At 40.7% G+C, this 15,604-nt stretch overlaps 1 protein-coding gene across 2 annotated transcripts in view; it reads left to right on the plus strand.

Annotated features, from left to right (window-relative positions):
• SLC16A12 (solute carrier family 16 member 12) overlaps positions 1-13,842 on the plus strand; it is a 76,469-nt gene extending 62,627 nt beyond the window's left edge. For both annotated transcript variants that reach the window (XM_078077412.1, XM_036084688.2), the window contains exons 3-7: positions 574-677; positions 3,425-3,568; positions 5,163-5,742; positions 7,694-7,953; positions 11,300-13,842. In XM_078077412.1, coding sequence (XP_077933538.1) covers positions 574-677; positions 3,425-3,568; positions 5,163-5,742; positions 7,694-7,953; positions 11,300-11,574 — 1,363 coding nt within the window. In that variant the 3' untranslated portion in view covers positions 11,575-13,842. The remainder of the gene's footprint in view (positions 1-573; positions 678-3,424; positions 3,569-5,162; positions 5,743-7,693; positions 7,954-11,299) is intronic.
• The last annotated feature ends 1,762 nt before the right edge of the window (positions 13,843-15,604 follow it).

Below are 15,604 nucleotides of genomic sequence, written 5' to 3' on the forward strand. Positions count from 1 at the left end.
AATATTTCATTTTATTGATAAGTCAAAATTTATTTAGCCAGTCCCTTATTGATGGGCAAATAGGTTCGTTAGGATATTTGGTTATTACAAATAGTTCTCCAGCATACATCCTTTTATGTGTGTCTATTACTGCTATTATTATCATCATTTGATTATTACCTTTTGTTGAAACCTAGAACTGAAATTGCTGGGTGATGTATAACTCTTAATTGTCAAATTTTAACTTATATAACAACCTCTTAGAAGTTACAGTTGTTAGTAAAATATTAAGATAAATGAGAACCCATGTTTTTGACCTGCCATCATTTCCATAAAACCTTTCCTACAGCAGTGATCCTTATATCCACTTGGCTTCAGAAGCCCTTCCGGTGCATGAACATTGGTTTTATCCTTTAGATGGCCCAACAGCTTCTGACTTCCCACTTACTATGGTCTGGCAATGTACCACTGAAAACCAGTTAAAGCCTATGGAGATTCAAACAGCTGAACCGGAATTTGAAGCTGTGGTTTAGATCCATGTTCATTCTTTTTTTTTTTTTTTTTTGTATAAAATGCTTGCATTGTATTTTTCAGATGTATTTCAATTTTTTTTGTGGAGTTCCAGACATACTTCACTCAGGATTATGCACAAACGGCTTGGATCCATTCCATTGTAGATTGTGTGACCATGCTCTGTGGTGAGTATCACTTACCAGGGATAGACTGGTTACTCTTGAACTGTACATGACAATGACCTTCCACTGCTTTTGCTTACCAGTTTTTTTCTGAGTAGGAAGGCTTTGCTAAAAATTGGCTAAGACTATTGCTTCTCAGCCTTTTGGCTAAGATCAAGTATAAAAATTGGCTAAGACTATATAAAAAGAAAAGACCGATCCTACTTTTAGCCAAACCCAACCAGACATGCTCTTGGAATTAATGGTCTCGGCTGATGGCAGATGGAACAGGTAGTTAATACTCCCAAAAAGATACATATTATTTGGTTCTCCCATAATGAGATAGGGTGTTGGGCATCACAGGACTCCTCCTGATTTGGGAAGCAGTTAACCATACAGTATATGCTTGGCTTCCCTCTTCTAAATGCTATGGTCCCCTCATTCTCCAGTCCTGTAAACAGTCATTGGATAGCACTGTGAGCCATTTCTATGTAGTCTCCTTAAATGAGTGCCAACAATATGTGCATCACATCTCAAGGCTTGTTTTCATTCTGTTCCCTTCCCAGAGGTTCAAAATTTGGCTCATGGATTTCATTTTTCATGCATAAACCTTCATTCTTAGAAAAGTATGAGGGAAGGTAGGATGGTGCAGTCATGAGAGAAGCGCACTCACCATGGTTATAATTTCATTCAAGAAACCCCAAGGGTACAAATAGGGTGTATAGAGTAGTCTCAAAACTCATGGAATCTCTCAATCCCCCTATATAATAGAGGATAACTAACTTTGAGATTTTTCTTTTTGAACATTTTAAACCAAAGTTATTATATTAATGTCTTAGAGAGTTTCTGAGATTGGGATCCAGTTGAAATGATCTATATGCAGTCTAGGCCCATTTAATCATTTCATTTAGATGAATCCTTAGTATTAAAAAAACACTGTTATCTCTTCAGGCCATGTCTTGGTGACAGAAGGGAAATACTATATTATTCAATAACTCATAAATAAATCAACTGATTCCATTCTAAGTACTGGTTCATATTTATTTTTAGAAAAAATGTACATACTCAGGAATCAGTTGAATTGCACTGAAATGTATTTCCTTTGTTGGGAGGAATTTGAGAGCAAGTCTAGGACTAAAAGCAGGTTTCATGAGAAGGCTAAGTTGACTCTGGCTACTGATAACACTGGAAGGTCTTAAGGGATCAAAAAATAATATCTTTGTGTTTTCTAGTCTTTTTTTTTTTTTTAATCAGTTAGACAGTCACTTTGTTTTCAGGGTCACATTATTAGTCACAGCCTTTGTATGAACATGCCAAGTGGGTGAGCCATGTTTATCTTTCTCAGAGGACACAGGTGACTTATTTCCCTCACTGTTATCTTTTGGAGAATATTTATAATCCCCAGAAGAGGAATAAATGGCCTTCGGTGACCAACATGATCACAGTGACTGTGTGATAAAGCAGGGTCATGTTAGATGTAGCATTTTTAAATTCAAGGACTTGAGGCCATGCGAGGGGTCAGGCCTGTTGTATCCAATTATCCTGTACCCACTTGCTCACCTGGCGACATTAGTTGAGTTCAGGAGATAGACAAAAGCCAGCAGAGTCATATATAGGACACTCACTGGGGGCACTTTGCCCTCTGATAAACAGAGAAGTAAACATTTTTCATTGAGTTTGGTCTAAATTTTGTCACTTTCCGATAGAATTATATATATTCTCAGGAGGTTCGCTCCTTCCTGTTTTCCAGAGGTTATATATACAGCCAGCCACTGTGTTAACTAGACAGGAGACATCAGGCTGATGACTGGTTCCATCACGTACATTTGAGTCAGGCCCCAGTTTCAACCTGATCAATACAAAATTATACTCCACAGATACCCAGAGAACTTGCTCTTCTGATCTTGTTACTAGGAGTACTGGTATCAGCATGTTCCATTGAAAGAATTCACATACTTTCCCCACCCACCTCCCCTGCCATCAGTCTGGGAGGCCCAGGGAGACAGAGTAAGAGGGTGAAATAACGCTGCACTTGGTGTCAGGTGCCCCAAGCGGTACTTCTTGGTGATCTTGGACATGTCGTATTCCCCTAAACTTCAATTTCTCCTCAATATGTCCCAGCTTTAATTAATATTCTATAAGCCTGGCAGTCGGCACAGTTCTGACACATTGTTAAACCACAAGCAGAGTGAGGCCAACCAAAATATCACCATGGATGTGAAGCATTTGTTTTGATTTCTCATCCACAGGGTTTCCTAAAGCCTGAAACCAGTACCAGATTGTGAAATTTGTCTGTGGTCTCTTTCCCTGGCCTTTCCTGCATAAAGCTGCTGGCCACACAGGGTTGCCCACTTTCCTTCCCCACCAGCTAACTGTCATAATTATTGCTAATGGTGCATGATCAATACCATATAAAACATACAAGGCACATCCCGGTGCAAGTGATAAGTAATTTAAATAAGGAGCTGACTCACTGTTTAAAAAGCACCCTAGAGCCCTGGGATTATGACTGTAATAGAATGGAGAAGTGGGAGGGGCAGCGAAACGCAAGTCAGCAGACTCGATCCTAATTCCAGCTTTGCTACCTGTTCTCTGTGTGACCGTGGACAAGTCGTTTCCTCTCTCCTCAGTTTCCAAATGTGTAGAGTGAGCAGGACAGGCTTGTTGCTGTAAAGGCCCATCCTTCTCAGCTCTGCCAATGCAGCAGCATAGTTTTTTTCACAGTGCCCTCAAGGTGTTTCTGTTGAACCTATTTATTATTGCTTTTGAAGCCCCTCTTGGGAGTGTTGTCAGTAACCACTTATCCTGTCAAGTGGGAATCATGCTGGGTGGCTTGCTTGCATCTACTGGTCTCATCCTGGGCTCATTTGCCACCAGTCTGAAGCATCTCTACCTCACTCTGGGAGTTCTTACAGGTAAGTACACTTTGTACCCCTTGTCTCACCCCACCCCATTCAGGTTTTGTCAAGTACATCAACAGAATCATAATCCATAAAATATTCACCTCATTAGATGAATCATTTAGCTGACCCAGCTCATGCCTACCTACCTAGCAGTTAAAAGAGCTGGAAATACAATTGATTGTACTGCTGTAATAAAAATGTATCACTGCTTGAATTCGGCCGCAGGATAGAAGTAACTGCTGGCTTTCCCTTCGGCAGCTGTGCATGGCTGAGATTCTGTACTCAGAAGCAATGAGGTATTAGTCAGGGCAACATATATTTTCAGCAGTGATCATTCTCCCAACATCTTTGCCAAGACATAAAAATACTATCTGTGGTCAACCTGAGTTGCCCCTGCTTTATAGTGACGATCACTGTCCAATAAATGGGGGTTTATAATTTAAAAAAGACAGCCCCTTATTGTGAATATTCTTGTGTTGTACATTCTCTCAATGTTATGGAAGTATACTTTAGAGAATTATAATGAACCCTGTGGGAAGAGAAGTAATCTATGTGCATTCCATAAATCACATCCTAAGGGGACTTCTTAGCATCAAGGTGGGATCGGTTGGTGGCAACGGAGTGGCAATTTGCCCCATCACTCAGAGGGATGTGGAGTAGTGCTAACCTGCGGTCTGGGCACCGTGCCATAGGGGTAGCATGATCTGGCCAATAAAGAACATAATCTCGTAGTGGTTTTATAAATCTGGCTCCGCTAGCTAAGAAAAGGTATCTGTCCCATGTAACCCAAAGGGTCCAAATGCTAGGGTGTGTCCAGTCATTGCAGTTTACCAAGAAGCGCCCTGGTCTTAGCACTGAAAATCTCTCATCTGGGAAACTTATCTGTCCAGGCAAATCAGGATCATTGGTCACCCTGCAGTATGGATGGAAACAGGAGCTGACGGTGGTTCTGTTTTTCCCTTTAGATGCCATGAATCCCAGGTTTTACACCCTTTAGATTTTCTTGACTTAAAAGGAATAGAAGCTGAAAATCTTTAAGAGGCTCTCTGCTGACTTTAAGGCATATTTTCAGGTTACTTTGTGTATATGCTATGTTCATGTATAAAGTTGGCACGGAGTTTCCCAATTATGTGAAATTACCCTGGAACTTTCATGGGGCCATATATGCTATTTAAACCCAAATTCCAGAGTGGTCCAGATGATCAGAGTTGTGTTTTCATAGGCAGTGAAGAGTTGAGGTAATTCTCTGGACAATTTAAGATAAAAAGAGGTGTTGGTGGGGAGAGTAAGTTTCTTAGGTCAGCGTTATCCTGATTTTCTAGCTAATTCAAATTCAGTTTGTGTAATAATTTTTAAGTTCTTCATTTCATTTTAAGAAGTCATATTTTTTAAGGGTTTCTTCCCAAGAAGAAAGTCATATATATGCTATATTTTCCCAACTGTGGATGACTGGTTGGGGGAGACTCATCTTCAGCTTGGGGTAGAAAATAGTTTTAAAAGGGTTTGACAGACGGCCAGATTCTCCTTCATCCGAATAACTGAGATGTTTTCTTTCACCGGCTGTTCACGGAGTACCAGCACTCATAGACTTCTCTCTATCCTCCAGGCCTTGGGTTTGCACTGTGTTACTCCCCAGCGATTGCAATGGTCGGCAAGTATTTCAGCAGACGGAAAGCCCTGGCTTATGGGATCGCCATGTCCGGAAGCGGCATTGGCACCTTCATTCTGGCTCCTGTGGTTCAGCTCCTTATTGAACAGTTTTCCTGGCGGGGAGCCTTACTCATCCTCGGGGGCTTCGTTCTGAATCTCTGTGTTTGCGGTGCCTTGATGCGGCCTATTACTCTGAAAGAGGACCAGACAACCCCAGAGCAGAACCACATCGGTAGAACTCAGAAACAAGACTTTAAGCGAGTGTCTCCCTGTTCCACTTTGACTAAAAAATGCGTGCATACCTGCCTCGGTTGCTCTTTGCAGCAGGAATACAGCTTTTTACTGATGTCGGACTTCGTCGTGTTAGCCATCTCCATTCTCTTTATGGCTTATGGCTGCAGTCCCCTCTTTGTGTACTTGGTACCTTACGCTCTGAGTGTCGGAGTGAGTCACCAGCAAGCCGCTTTCCTTATGTCCATACTTGGGGTGATTGACATTATTGGCAATATCACGTTTGGATGGCTAACTGACAGAAGGTAAAATCCGCTGGGACCACAGCTGGGTCCCTACCAGGGGGCTCTGAGCTTTGAGTTCCCTTCATCCCCTTACCCTGTAGAAAACCTACTTTGGAGTGATGTTAACAAGTTTGCAGTACCTGAAATCAACTCCCTTGCTGGTTCTTCTAGTCAGAGGTTGGCAAACTTTTTCTGTAAAAGGGATAGATAGTTAACATTTTTGGCTCCGTGGGTCACGTGATCACAGTCACTCAGCTCCGCCATCGTGGCACAAACCAACTGTAGGCAACATGCAGACCAATGTGAGTGGTTGTGTGCCAGTCGGACTTCACTTATGGATACTGACATTTTAATTTCTCATATAACTTTTACATATCAAAATAATCTGGTTCTTTTGATTTTTTTTCCAACCACTCAAAAATAGAAAACCATTCTTAGTTCACAGGTAGGGCAAAAACAGGTGGTGGGCTGGATTTGGCCAGAGTTTGCCGACCTCTGTTCTAGATGGTTTAGGATGGTGGGTAGGTCTAAGTTGCAGAAACCTGTGGTAACTACAAGTTCTGGTGACAGGTTTAATTCCACCCCAAGTCAAGTCAGTGCTCAGGCTGGGTGTTGTGGTTTTAGTTATTTTTTAATGACGGCAGAGACTGGCTGGCGATGGAGAGAGGAGCAGAATTCAGTCCAGGCAGGAAGATCAGGGGCAGTAATAGTACATTATCTGTAGGCACATATTTGTGTTTGACAAAACAAATAGCAAATACATTCATTATAATTTTAGGCTTAGAAATTAGTTATCAGAAATCTACCAAGTAGTTTCTTCAGCTAATGCTTATTGTTAGGATTGAAGAGAGCAAGGTACTCATCTTCTCCTAAATGGACTGTTCACACTTGAGCTATGACCTGGGAGAGCAATCATCCTGTGGCTTCTTACATATTATGTCTTTGGTAATTAATCAGCGTTCCACTGCCATTCTCCAGTGCTATGAATATTTAAAATTAATTCCAAAAATGCAATGGTTAAGGAAAAGAGCGGAGAGCCGGGATATCTTTCTTGACAATCAACTCAACAAGAAGTAGCCCAGTGTAGGTTTGATAGCGGCATCTCTAGTCGGAGATATACAAGACCTAAGTACTTGTGCTGACTCTGCCCCTTATTATCCCTGTGACCTAGGGAAAATCACTAACCCTCAGATCCTTTAGGGCCTTCATCTGCAAAACAGGCCAGTGCCATATTTTTCTATTAACCTCTTAGCATTTTGTGGGACTCAAAGGAGACGGTAGGTTGAAAACTGTTGGTAAGGCATAAACTGCTGGTGCTGATATTATGCTGAGTCTTTGAAATAATGATGGTATCAATGCCATTTGCTATCAATGATGAGTTTGGAGCTATAGAGGGAAAGTGGAATGGAAGTACCACTGGGGAGGGCTCAAAATAAGACTTAATCCTTGTACAAGACCTTCATAATCTCTGGCAAATCATTTTAATGTCTTCATATTCTAGCTTCTCCCTTTTATACCTGGGGGTTTTGAGCATATATGATGTACCAGATACCAGTGGATGACCTATCTGAAAGCATCTAACAGACTGCTAGAAAATGTTAGTCTCCTGATACTGTAGGTGTTATTTTATAACTATCCTTAGGGTAACCCTACAAGATAGGCAACACTCCCATTTTATAGCTAAAGAAATTGAGATTAGAGGTAAGCAGTTAGTAGGTGATAGAGCTAGATTCAAACTTCCATCTTTCTAACTTCAGAGCGTATATTATTTTCTGCCACACCATGTTTCCTGGGAAGATGACTTCTTGTGTTTTCATATACCAGAAGAAAGATAGGCAGACAACATAGATAATGCACCATGGGAAGCCTCTATAAGTAATGGCAACGCTTATTGCTTATTGTGGCCATGGTTCTAAAGCTCTTTGATAGAACCCTCGCATACTGCACTCATTCTTGTTCTTCAAATCCACAGGTGCCTGAAGAATTACCGGTATGTCTGCTACCTCTTTGCCGTGGGACTAGATGGGCTCTGCTATCTCTGCCTCCCAATGCTTCAAAGTCTTCCCCTGCTCGTGCCTTTCTCTTGTACCTTTGGCTACTTCGATGGTGCCTATGTGACTCTGATCCCCGTAGTGACTGCAGAAATAGTGGGGACCACTTCTTTGTCCTCAGCGCTCGGTGTGGTATACTTCCTTCATGCAGTGCCGTACCTGGTGAGCCCACCCATCGCAGGTAGGTTTCCAGAGAGATCCCCCAATCACCGCTTCTGTTTTTCATACTGATGTGAAAACAGTGAACTCACACATAGACAATGAGGATTGGAAGTTAAGTTGGGAAGAGTGAAAGAGAAAGGGATTCAAGAGCCATCAAAAAATCATGGTCTTACTTATATCCTTGTCTTATCATTTTCTTCCAGCCAATGGGGACCTTAGCCTGCTTGGAAAGAAAAAATCCAAAATTAGGGTCCTGATTCCATTCCACGCTAATGATGGGAGCAATGGAATGGAGCAGCTGTTCAAAACTTATAAATAAGTCAGGCACACGCAGAGGGAAGTCTAGAGGGAGTACAGGATTCCACTTGGGGATAGTGGGCAGGGAGGCTGCAATGGTAAGTGAATGTGTCATAGTCAGTGTCTTGAGTGCCAGCCAAAGGAGCCAAACGGGCCCTATATTCTTCAGAGACATGGATAGTATTATAATTTGTGTGCAAAGGGGTAATATGGCAAAGAGTATATCTTAGAAAATGGGACCTAGCAATTGATCTGGTACTTTAGGGGAGAAGCAGTTAGGATTCCATTCTAATAGTTCAGGAGCAAACTGATAAAGTCCTGAACTAGGGCCGCTGCAGCAAAATGGAAATGAACTCTGGGGGCAAAGAGGAGGTTTTGGAAAAAAATATCAACTGAATTTAGCATGTGGGGGTGAAGGAGGGGAAAACGCAAAGATAACCTAGAAAATAATGGCATGGTTGGAAGAAATATGGAAGTTGGAAAAAGTGCCTTTGCCAGAAAAAATAATGAATTAAAAGTTTAGAAATGTTCAGATATCTGAAATACCCAATAAAATGTCCAACAGAGCTGTTTAAGGATGAAATCTGAGCTTTAGAGGGAGGCCAGATTTGGATTTAAAGATTTGGAGATCATCAGATAAAGCATCTAGAATGTTTTGTAAACTGTCAAATGCTATAGAAATTGAAAGCGTGATTAAACAAGTAATTTGACAACCCTTTATTGTTTGTGTGCATCAACATTGCTTTTGGTGCTTCTATAGCAGCAGACAGGTCAGAGTCCCTCCCTCCTCCTTAGAGTATGTGGTCTAGACCAGTGTCTCTCAAAATGGAGGTCCTGGGACCCCCTGCGTCAAAACCCCCTGGGGCCCTTGTTACAAAATGCAGATTCCTTGATCTTTCCTTGTGATCTGAATCTTTCCAGGAATGTACATTCTGAACCAGCCTTCTTGTGGTGCTCATGCACACTAAAGATTGAGAATAATTGGTTCTTTTTTTTGTTTAAGATTTTCTTTATTTGAGAGAGAGTGCGCGAGCCCAAGAGCAGGGTGAAGGGCAGAGGGAGAAGCAGACTCCCCACTGAGCAGGGAACCCGATGCGGGGCTTGATCCCAGGACTCCTGGATCATGACCTGAGCCAAAGGCAGCCCCTTAACCGACTGAGCCACCCAGGTGCCCTGCCTAAACTAAACCAAGAGAGTGAAGGTCCCTGAAGATAGGCAAAAAAGAAATGGGCCAAACATTTGCTTAGAAGAAAGGAAGGGAATTTTTGAAGAAGGCAGGATTTCTTCTTTAGCTGATGTTTTAAATAAACAGTTTAGAATTATTTCCAAACCCTAGTGATTGCTAAAGCAGCAAACTAGGGGAAACTGTGGTTGCTTCATGGTTGTGGATAAAAAATCCTGGTCAGTTTAAATTCGGTAATATAGGACTACATGTTTAGTGCTTCATTTTGGAAAACTGCCCCCAAAACGTCCCCACATCCTTCCTCAATAGCCAATTTTTGTGTTTACCAACCTTTAGGAGCAGTATAATTCTCTAATTCTGTTAAAAAGTCATAGTGCATCGGGCGCCTGGGTGGCTCAGTCGTTAAGCGTCTGCCTTCGGCTCAGGTCATGATCCAGGGTCCTGGGATCGAGTCCCACATCGGGCTCCCTGCTTGGCGGGAGGCCTGCTTCTCCCTCTCCCACTCCCCCTGCTTGTGTTCCTGCTCTCGCTATCTCTCTCTCTGTCAAATAAATAAATAAAATCTTTAAAAAAAAAAAAAAAAAGTCATAGTGCATCAATGAAATTGGGATTCCTGGATCTTTTTTCAATCCATGGCCTTACTTTGGCAAATCAGAGATTATACCTGTTGCCAGGCATTGGAGGATTAGGGTGTGAGGTTCTTACCATAATACTTCTCTTATTTAATTACCTTTAAAATGACAACTCTCTATTCAGTCTCTTCTGTTTGGTGCTACAGAAATGCATAAGTAAGTCACACAATAGCTAAAATATTTCAGAGTAGTTTGGATTGCAGGAAACTTTGTGGGGCTTATAACAATTTCTCCATACCATTTTTGACTAATGAATTGAAGTGGGTGAAAGGAAAAATCATATACTTTTCCAGTGGATTTAAGTTTAGAGGAATTTTTTTAAAGGATTTATTTTATTTATTTGAGAGAGAGAGAGAAAGCAGGGGGAGGGATAAGGGGACAGAATCTTCAAGCACACTCCTCACTGAGTGCAGAGCCTGATGTGGGGCTTGATCTCATGACCCTGAGATTGTGACCTAAGCCGAAACCAAGAGTCGGATGCTCAACCAACTGAGCCACCCAGGCACCCCAATTTAGAGGAGTTTTTAAAAAACTTTTTAATCCCAAAGTAATTGCCTGCCAAGGTCTAATTTGACCCCATTGATTTTCTGATCATTGTGGCCTATGTTTTGCATATCATATGCCCTGGTTCTCCTCAAAATTTAGAGCTGGAATAGTTATTGAGATTAATTTGTCGCAAGAAGAAATAAAGGGGGAAAAGGCCATGATTGCAAAATGATACCTAGTGAAGTTAACATTGGCAACTTCTACAATGGCCCAAAGTTCTGATTTTCAAACTGCAGTGGTGCAACGACTGGTTCCAACTGAAAATTTGAATTCTGCTTTATCCAGAAGCATGTTATGTTACTCCAGATAGACAGTACATGGGTACTGGGAATACTAACATTCAGGACAATTATACTCTCTTGACAGCAGACATAAATGACCCCAACATCAGTACTTTGAAAGACACTATTTTATCTTTTCTACCACATTTGCCGGTATTGATAATAATATTTGTTGTGTGATTACTAAGAATGGGACACTCTTCCAAGTACTTTACAGAACAACAATCCATTTTAGGAGTTTTCCTAGGAAACAGAATGCGTTTTTCAGTTGCTGCACAGTATTTTTAGATCTGCTTTTTGTGTCAAAATTACAACGGTGGCTCTAGCAATCTATTGTTTATCAGCCTTAGAAATTATTAGATTTGGGAGTAGGTACGTAATTGGATTTTCCACTCAAAAATGTAATTTTGCTGTTGCTTGTTACAGGACGGCTTGTCGACATGACTGGGAGCTACACTGCGGCATTTCTTCTCTGTGGATTTTCAATGATACTGAGTTCTGTGTTGCTTGGCTTCGCTAGACTTGTAAAGAAGATGAGAAAAACCCAGCTGCGGTTCCTTGCCAAAGAATCTGACCCTAAGCTGCAGCTGTGGACCAACGGATCGGTGGCTTACTCCCTAGCAAGAGAGTTAGATCACAGAGATGAGCAATCTGTGGTTCTAACAGCACCTCGTTACAGCCCCACACGACCAATGGCTTGAGCCTGGGAACCTTCAGGGCTGAGAGAGGGGGGACCACTGGGTTGTACGTGTCTCGGAAGCGTTTAATTTTGGCAGAAGCATTGCTTTCCAAGGAAATTACTCTTATTGTTTTATTAACATGTTTATAGGGGAAAATAGCAACAAAGCAAGCTGGACCGGCTCAGAGTTTCCTCATTTGGGATTTGTACTCACAATTGAACTATCTTTCAGGCAATGAGCATCACTCTATGGAGAATGTTAGGACACTGCTGCTATAATTAGTTGTAATTAGGGGTAATTACAAAGCATGACCAAAGCAGATGACATTGGGAAGCTTTGTTGCAAACTCTCTGCCCCTCCATCTCACTCCCTCAGTTAGAACGTAAACAGAAACAGTGACATGTAGATTTGCTTACTTTATGCTTTTTTGGAGAAAGGGGTCTGTATTAATCACTGCCTTTTGAGAAATCTAAAGCATTCTTCCACAACTCCATGTAAAACCCTAATGAGAAACTCCACTATGAGACAGGTTTGGCATCTTCACCTTCCACCTCCACGGAAAGCTTTCTTCCTAAGGCTGAGCCCCTCACCTCTGATCAGGCACTCACCTCTGTTACTATCACATATAATACTGAATTTAACAGAATACACCAAGTCACAAGTATGATTTCTAAATCTTACCTGAAATGTTAACACCAATACTTCCTTCTCTCTCTCTCTCTTTTTTTTTTTTTCATTAGAAACAAAGCTTTTATTTGAATTGTACACACATTCCTGCTAGGAACTGAAAAATGTTGGCAGTATTCCAACTGGGCAGGAATTGAATTCTTGAATCAGCAGGTCTCTGATGGGAGTTTTCTTTTCAGATCAGACATTTTGGTTCATCATTACCCAAAACAGAACTTGGGAGGTTAGCCTGAAAAATATTCTAAAGGTGAGATTCCTTTCTCCCTGTGTTCATTCTTGTTCCAATGTCCACTGATCTTGACCTCTTTATGGATAATCATTAGAAACTTGATGGGCCTCTTCAGCTGAGTGAGAAGGCTTCAGGGGTTCAGCTCAGCATCAGAGCACTCTCATTAATTAGAGCTTTGGTCAGGGGAGAGAGAAGAGAAGGTTAAGAAGGCTAATGGTGTGATACTTTACAGTTCATAGAACTCTTTCACATACCTACACCCATTGGATTAGAATAGTTTACTCATTCTCAAGTACTCTGTTTTCCTATAGTTTGGAATAATTTCTGACTTTCCAGAGGGAGAACACGGGAGAGAAGAGAAAGGCCAGATCCCCCAGCTTGTCTCCAACCACTTTAAATCCACAGAATGGTAGTGCTGCATCCCCAAATCATGTCATACCTGTAAATTAGGAGCAATTACACAATTGAAAGGGGATTTTAACTATTGAAAAATTTTAAATCTGAACCTTAAAGAAATATTTTGACCCTGAAAGCCATTTAACCCACTGTCCCTCGAGAGGCCTCACAAACACCAGCACTGAAGAAGATCCTGGGTTGACTAAGCATGTGTAGCAAGAGTCTTTGCCTATAACTGGATTATTTCATAAAGTTACATATTAATACATTGCTTTCAGAATGAAATACTGACTTGATTTAATGGAAGAAAGCTGTAGTATTTCATAGTTGTTTTCCAAAGATAAATTTGAATGTTGCCTGTTATCTTTTTACTTAAAGACTTTAGTTTAAACCCATTTACTTTGTCACTTGCAATTTTAAAACAATATTTGGGAAAATATCTGTAAAAAGTCAAAGTTAAAAATGAACTTATTGTGTTTGGAACAGCACTTTACACTGAATGCCATTTTTTGAATCTTCAAGCCTAAAGACTTCTTGAAATATAGTTATAAATATTCTTATACATATTTTTTCCTAGTGATCACAGTAAAATTTTGTTTACCCAGCTCTGCAATATAATTTCTCTAAAGTATTATAAGTATTCATGAAAAAATGGGTATAGAAACCAGAGCTTTTAAAAATTTATATAAAATATTTTGGAATTTTTACTTTAGACATGCATAAATTTATATTTTACTTTCCCTTTTGGAGCAGCATTTTTAGAAAACCAGCAAGGAAAATGTAGATCTTAGAGTCTACCATTGTCAACTTCACAAAATTTTACTGTTAAGGTACCAAGTGCCTATACTGTTTATTTCAAAAGGGAGGAATTTGTAAGAATGATGCATTTTGTGGAATCAAGAACAAAATTGTGGTGTGATGATTCTACATCTTAAATATTACTTTATATCACTGCAAGTTCTACTTTGAAATTGACTGACTAGAAAAGCAAAGAAACTAATTTCTATAGATACATTATACATTGGGCCTTTTTTTCAGATTGTGATTTTACTAATAGATCAGATATTTATGCTAATATTTTCTTATTTCAAAAGCATTATAATAAAGTGAGTTTATATTTGTGTTTGGAAAAACATTTTTCCCTGTACAGGGGGTTTGGATTGAATGGTGAGTGGGCTTGTCTGAATTATCAGTTGTCAGTTGTTAAAATGTAGCTAGCATACAAAGATGTGGTAAACAGGGGTGCCTGGGTGGCTCAGATGGTTAAGCATCTGCCTTTGGCTCAGGTCATGATCTCCAGGTCCTGGGATCGAGCCCCGCATTGGGCTCCCTGCTCCACAGAGAGTCTGCTTCTCCCTCTCCCTGTGCTTCTCCCCCTGCTTGTCTCTCTCTCTCTCTGTCAAATGAATAAATAAAATCTTAAACAAAAAAAAACAAAGATGTGGTAAACAATCAAATAATTTACAAAAGCCAAACCCATTCATTGAATACTTCCAATGTATTAGCTACTGTGCTAAGCACTTCCTATGCATTGTCTTATTTAATTCCCATAATAACCTATATTATCACATTTGATAGATGTGGAAACTGGGGCACCAGGTGGCCACTGCCTTCCTCTGGCTCCAGTGAAATCCTGTAAAGCTAGGAAGCTGTCTGATGCTGGAACCTGCCTCCTTCCCTTTGTGCCTACTTGGGTTTTCTTCTTATGTGGGTTCAAAAAGCCATTTGGAAACAGGCCCTCCTTTGGGAAGATAAAATCCTTTGGATTATGATTCACTCTCCCAATTCGTGTAGACGGAAAGATTCTAGAATGGAGATTTCCAAGAATTTTCCCAAGAGTCTGGTCCTATCAAGACCACTACTTCCAGGCTAAGTGATTTAATTTGCTGTTTATTGATCCAGGCCTCTCTTTGGGAGCATTTATGTATGTGTTAGCAGAGAGAAGGTTGGGAAGCATACTTTGTCCCAAAAGAGGGTTCTATCTTCTGCATTACCAGAATCATGTTTTCTCAGTCAGGAGTTGAATTCTTTTTTAAGTGCCTGCACCATTGCCCCGTCATGACGAGGATGGTAATGTCTATCTGGTACTCACCTTCCTGGTCTCAATGGGTCTAATTCTGAAATTGTTTATTGAACTGAAGTAGTGTGAACTCAAGGTAGATATCTGTGTTTCTCTTCTCATACTTCAAAGTTCGAGTCTTTATTTTTTTCTAACTCCACCAAACAGTAGATGTTTAAAGATTTTTTAAAGGATTTTATGTATTTATTTAAGAGAGAGAGAGCAAGCACGAGTGGGGAGGGGGGCAAAGGGAGAAGGAGAAGCAGACTCTCCGCTGAGCATGGAGGCCAATGCAGGGCTGGATCCCAGGACTCCGGGATCATGACCTGAGCTGAAGGCAGACGCTTAACCAACTGAGTCCCCAGGTGCCCCAAACAATAGATTTTTATACCTGTTCCCAGAGCTGCTTCCAGTGAGACATGACTGGGGTTTTGTCCCATAACACAGAGAAATATTTGGTAGAGGGATCTGGAAATACCAAATCACAGTAAAAAGACTGACATTTAAAATAAAACATTTTATTATGGAAATTTTCAAACATGTACAAAATAGAACAGTAAAATGAACTTGACATAATCATCCCATAGCATCTACAATTATCTGCCCTTTACCCTCCCCCATGATGAAGCTGTTTGAAATATATCAACATGCTGACAGGACATGTCTTCCTTCAGCTGTCA

Source organism: Halichoerus grypus, chromosome 7 (assembly GCF_964656455.1).
Source record: "Halichoerus grypus chromosome 7, mHalGry1.hap1.1, whole genome shotgun sequence".
Lineage (NCBI taxonomy): Eukaryota > Metazoa > Chordata > Mammalia > Carnivora > Phocidae > Halichoerus > Halichoerus grypus.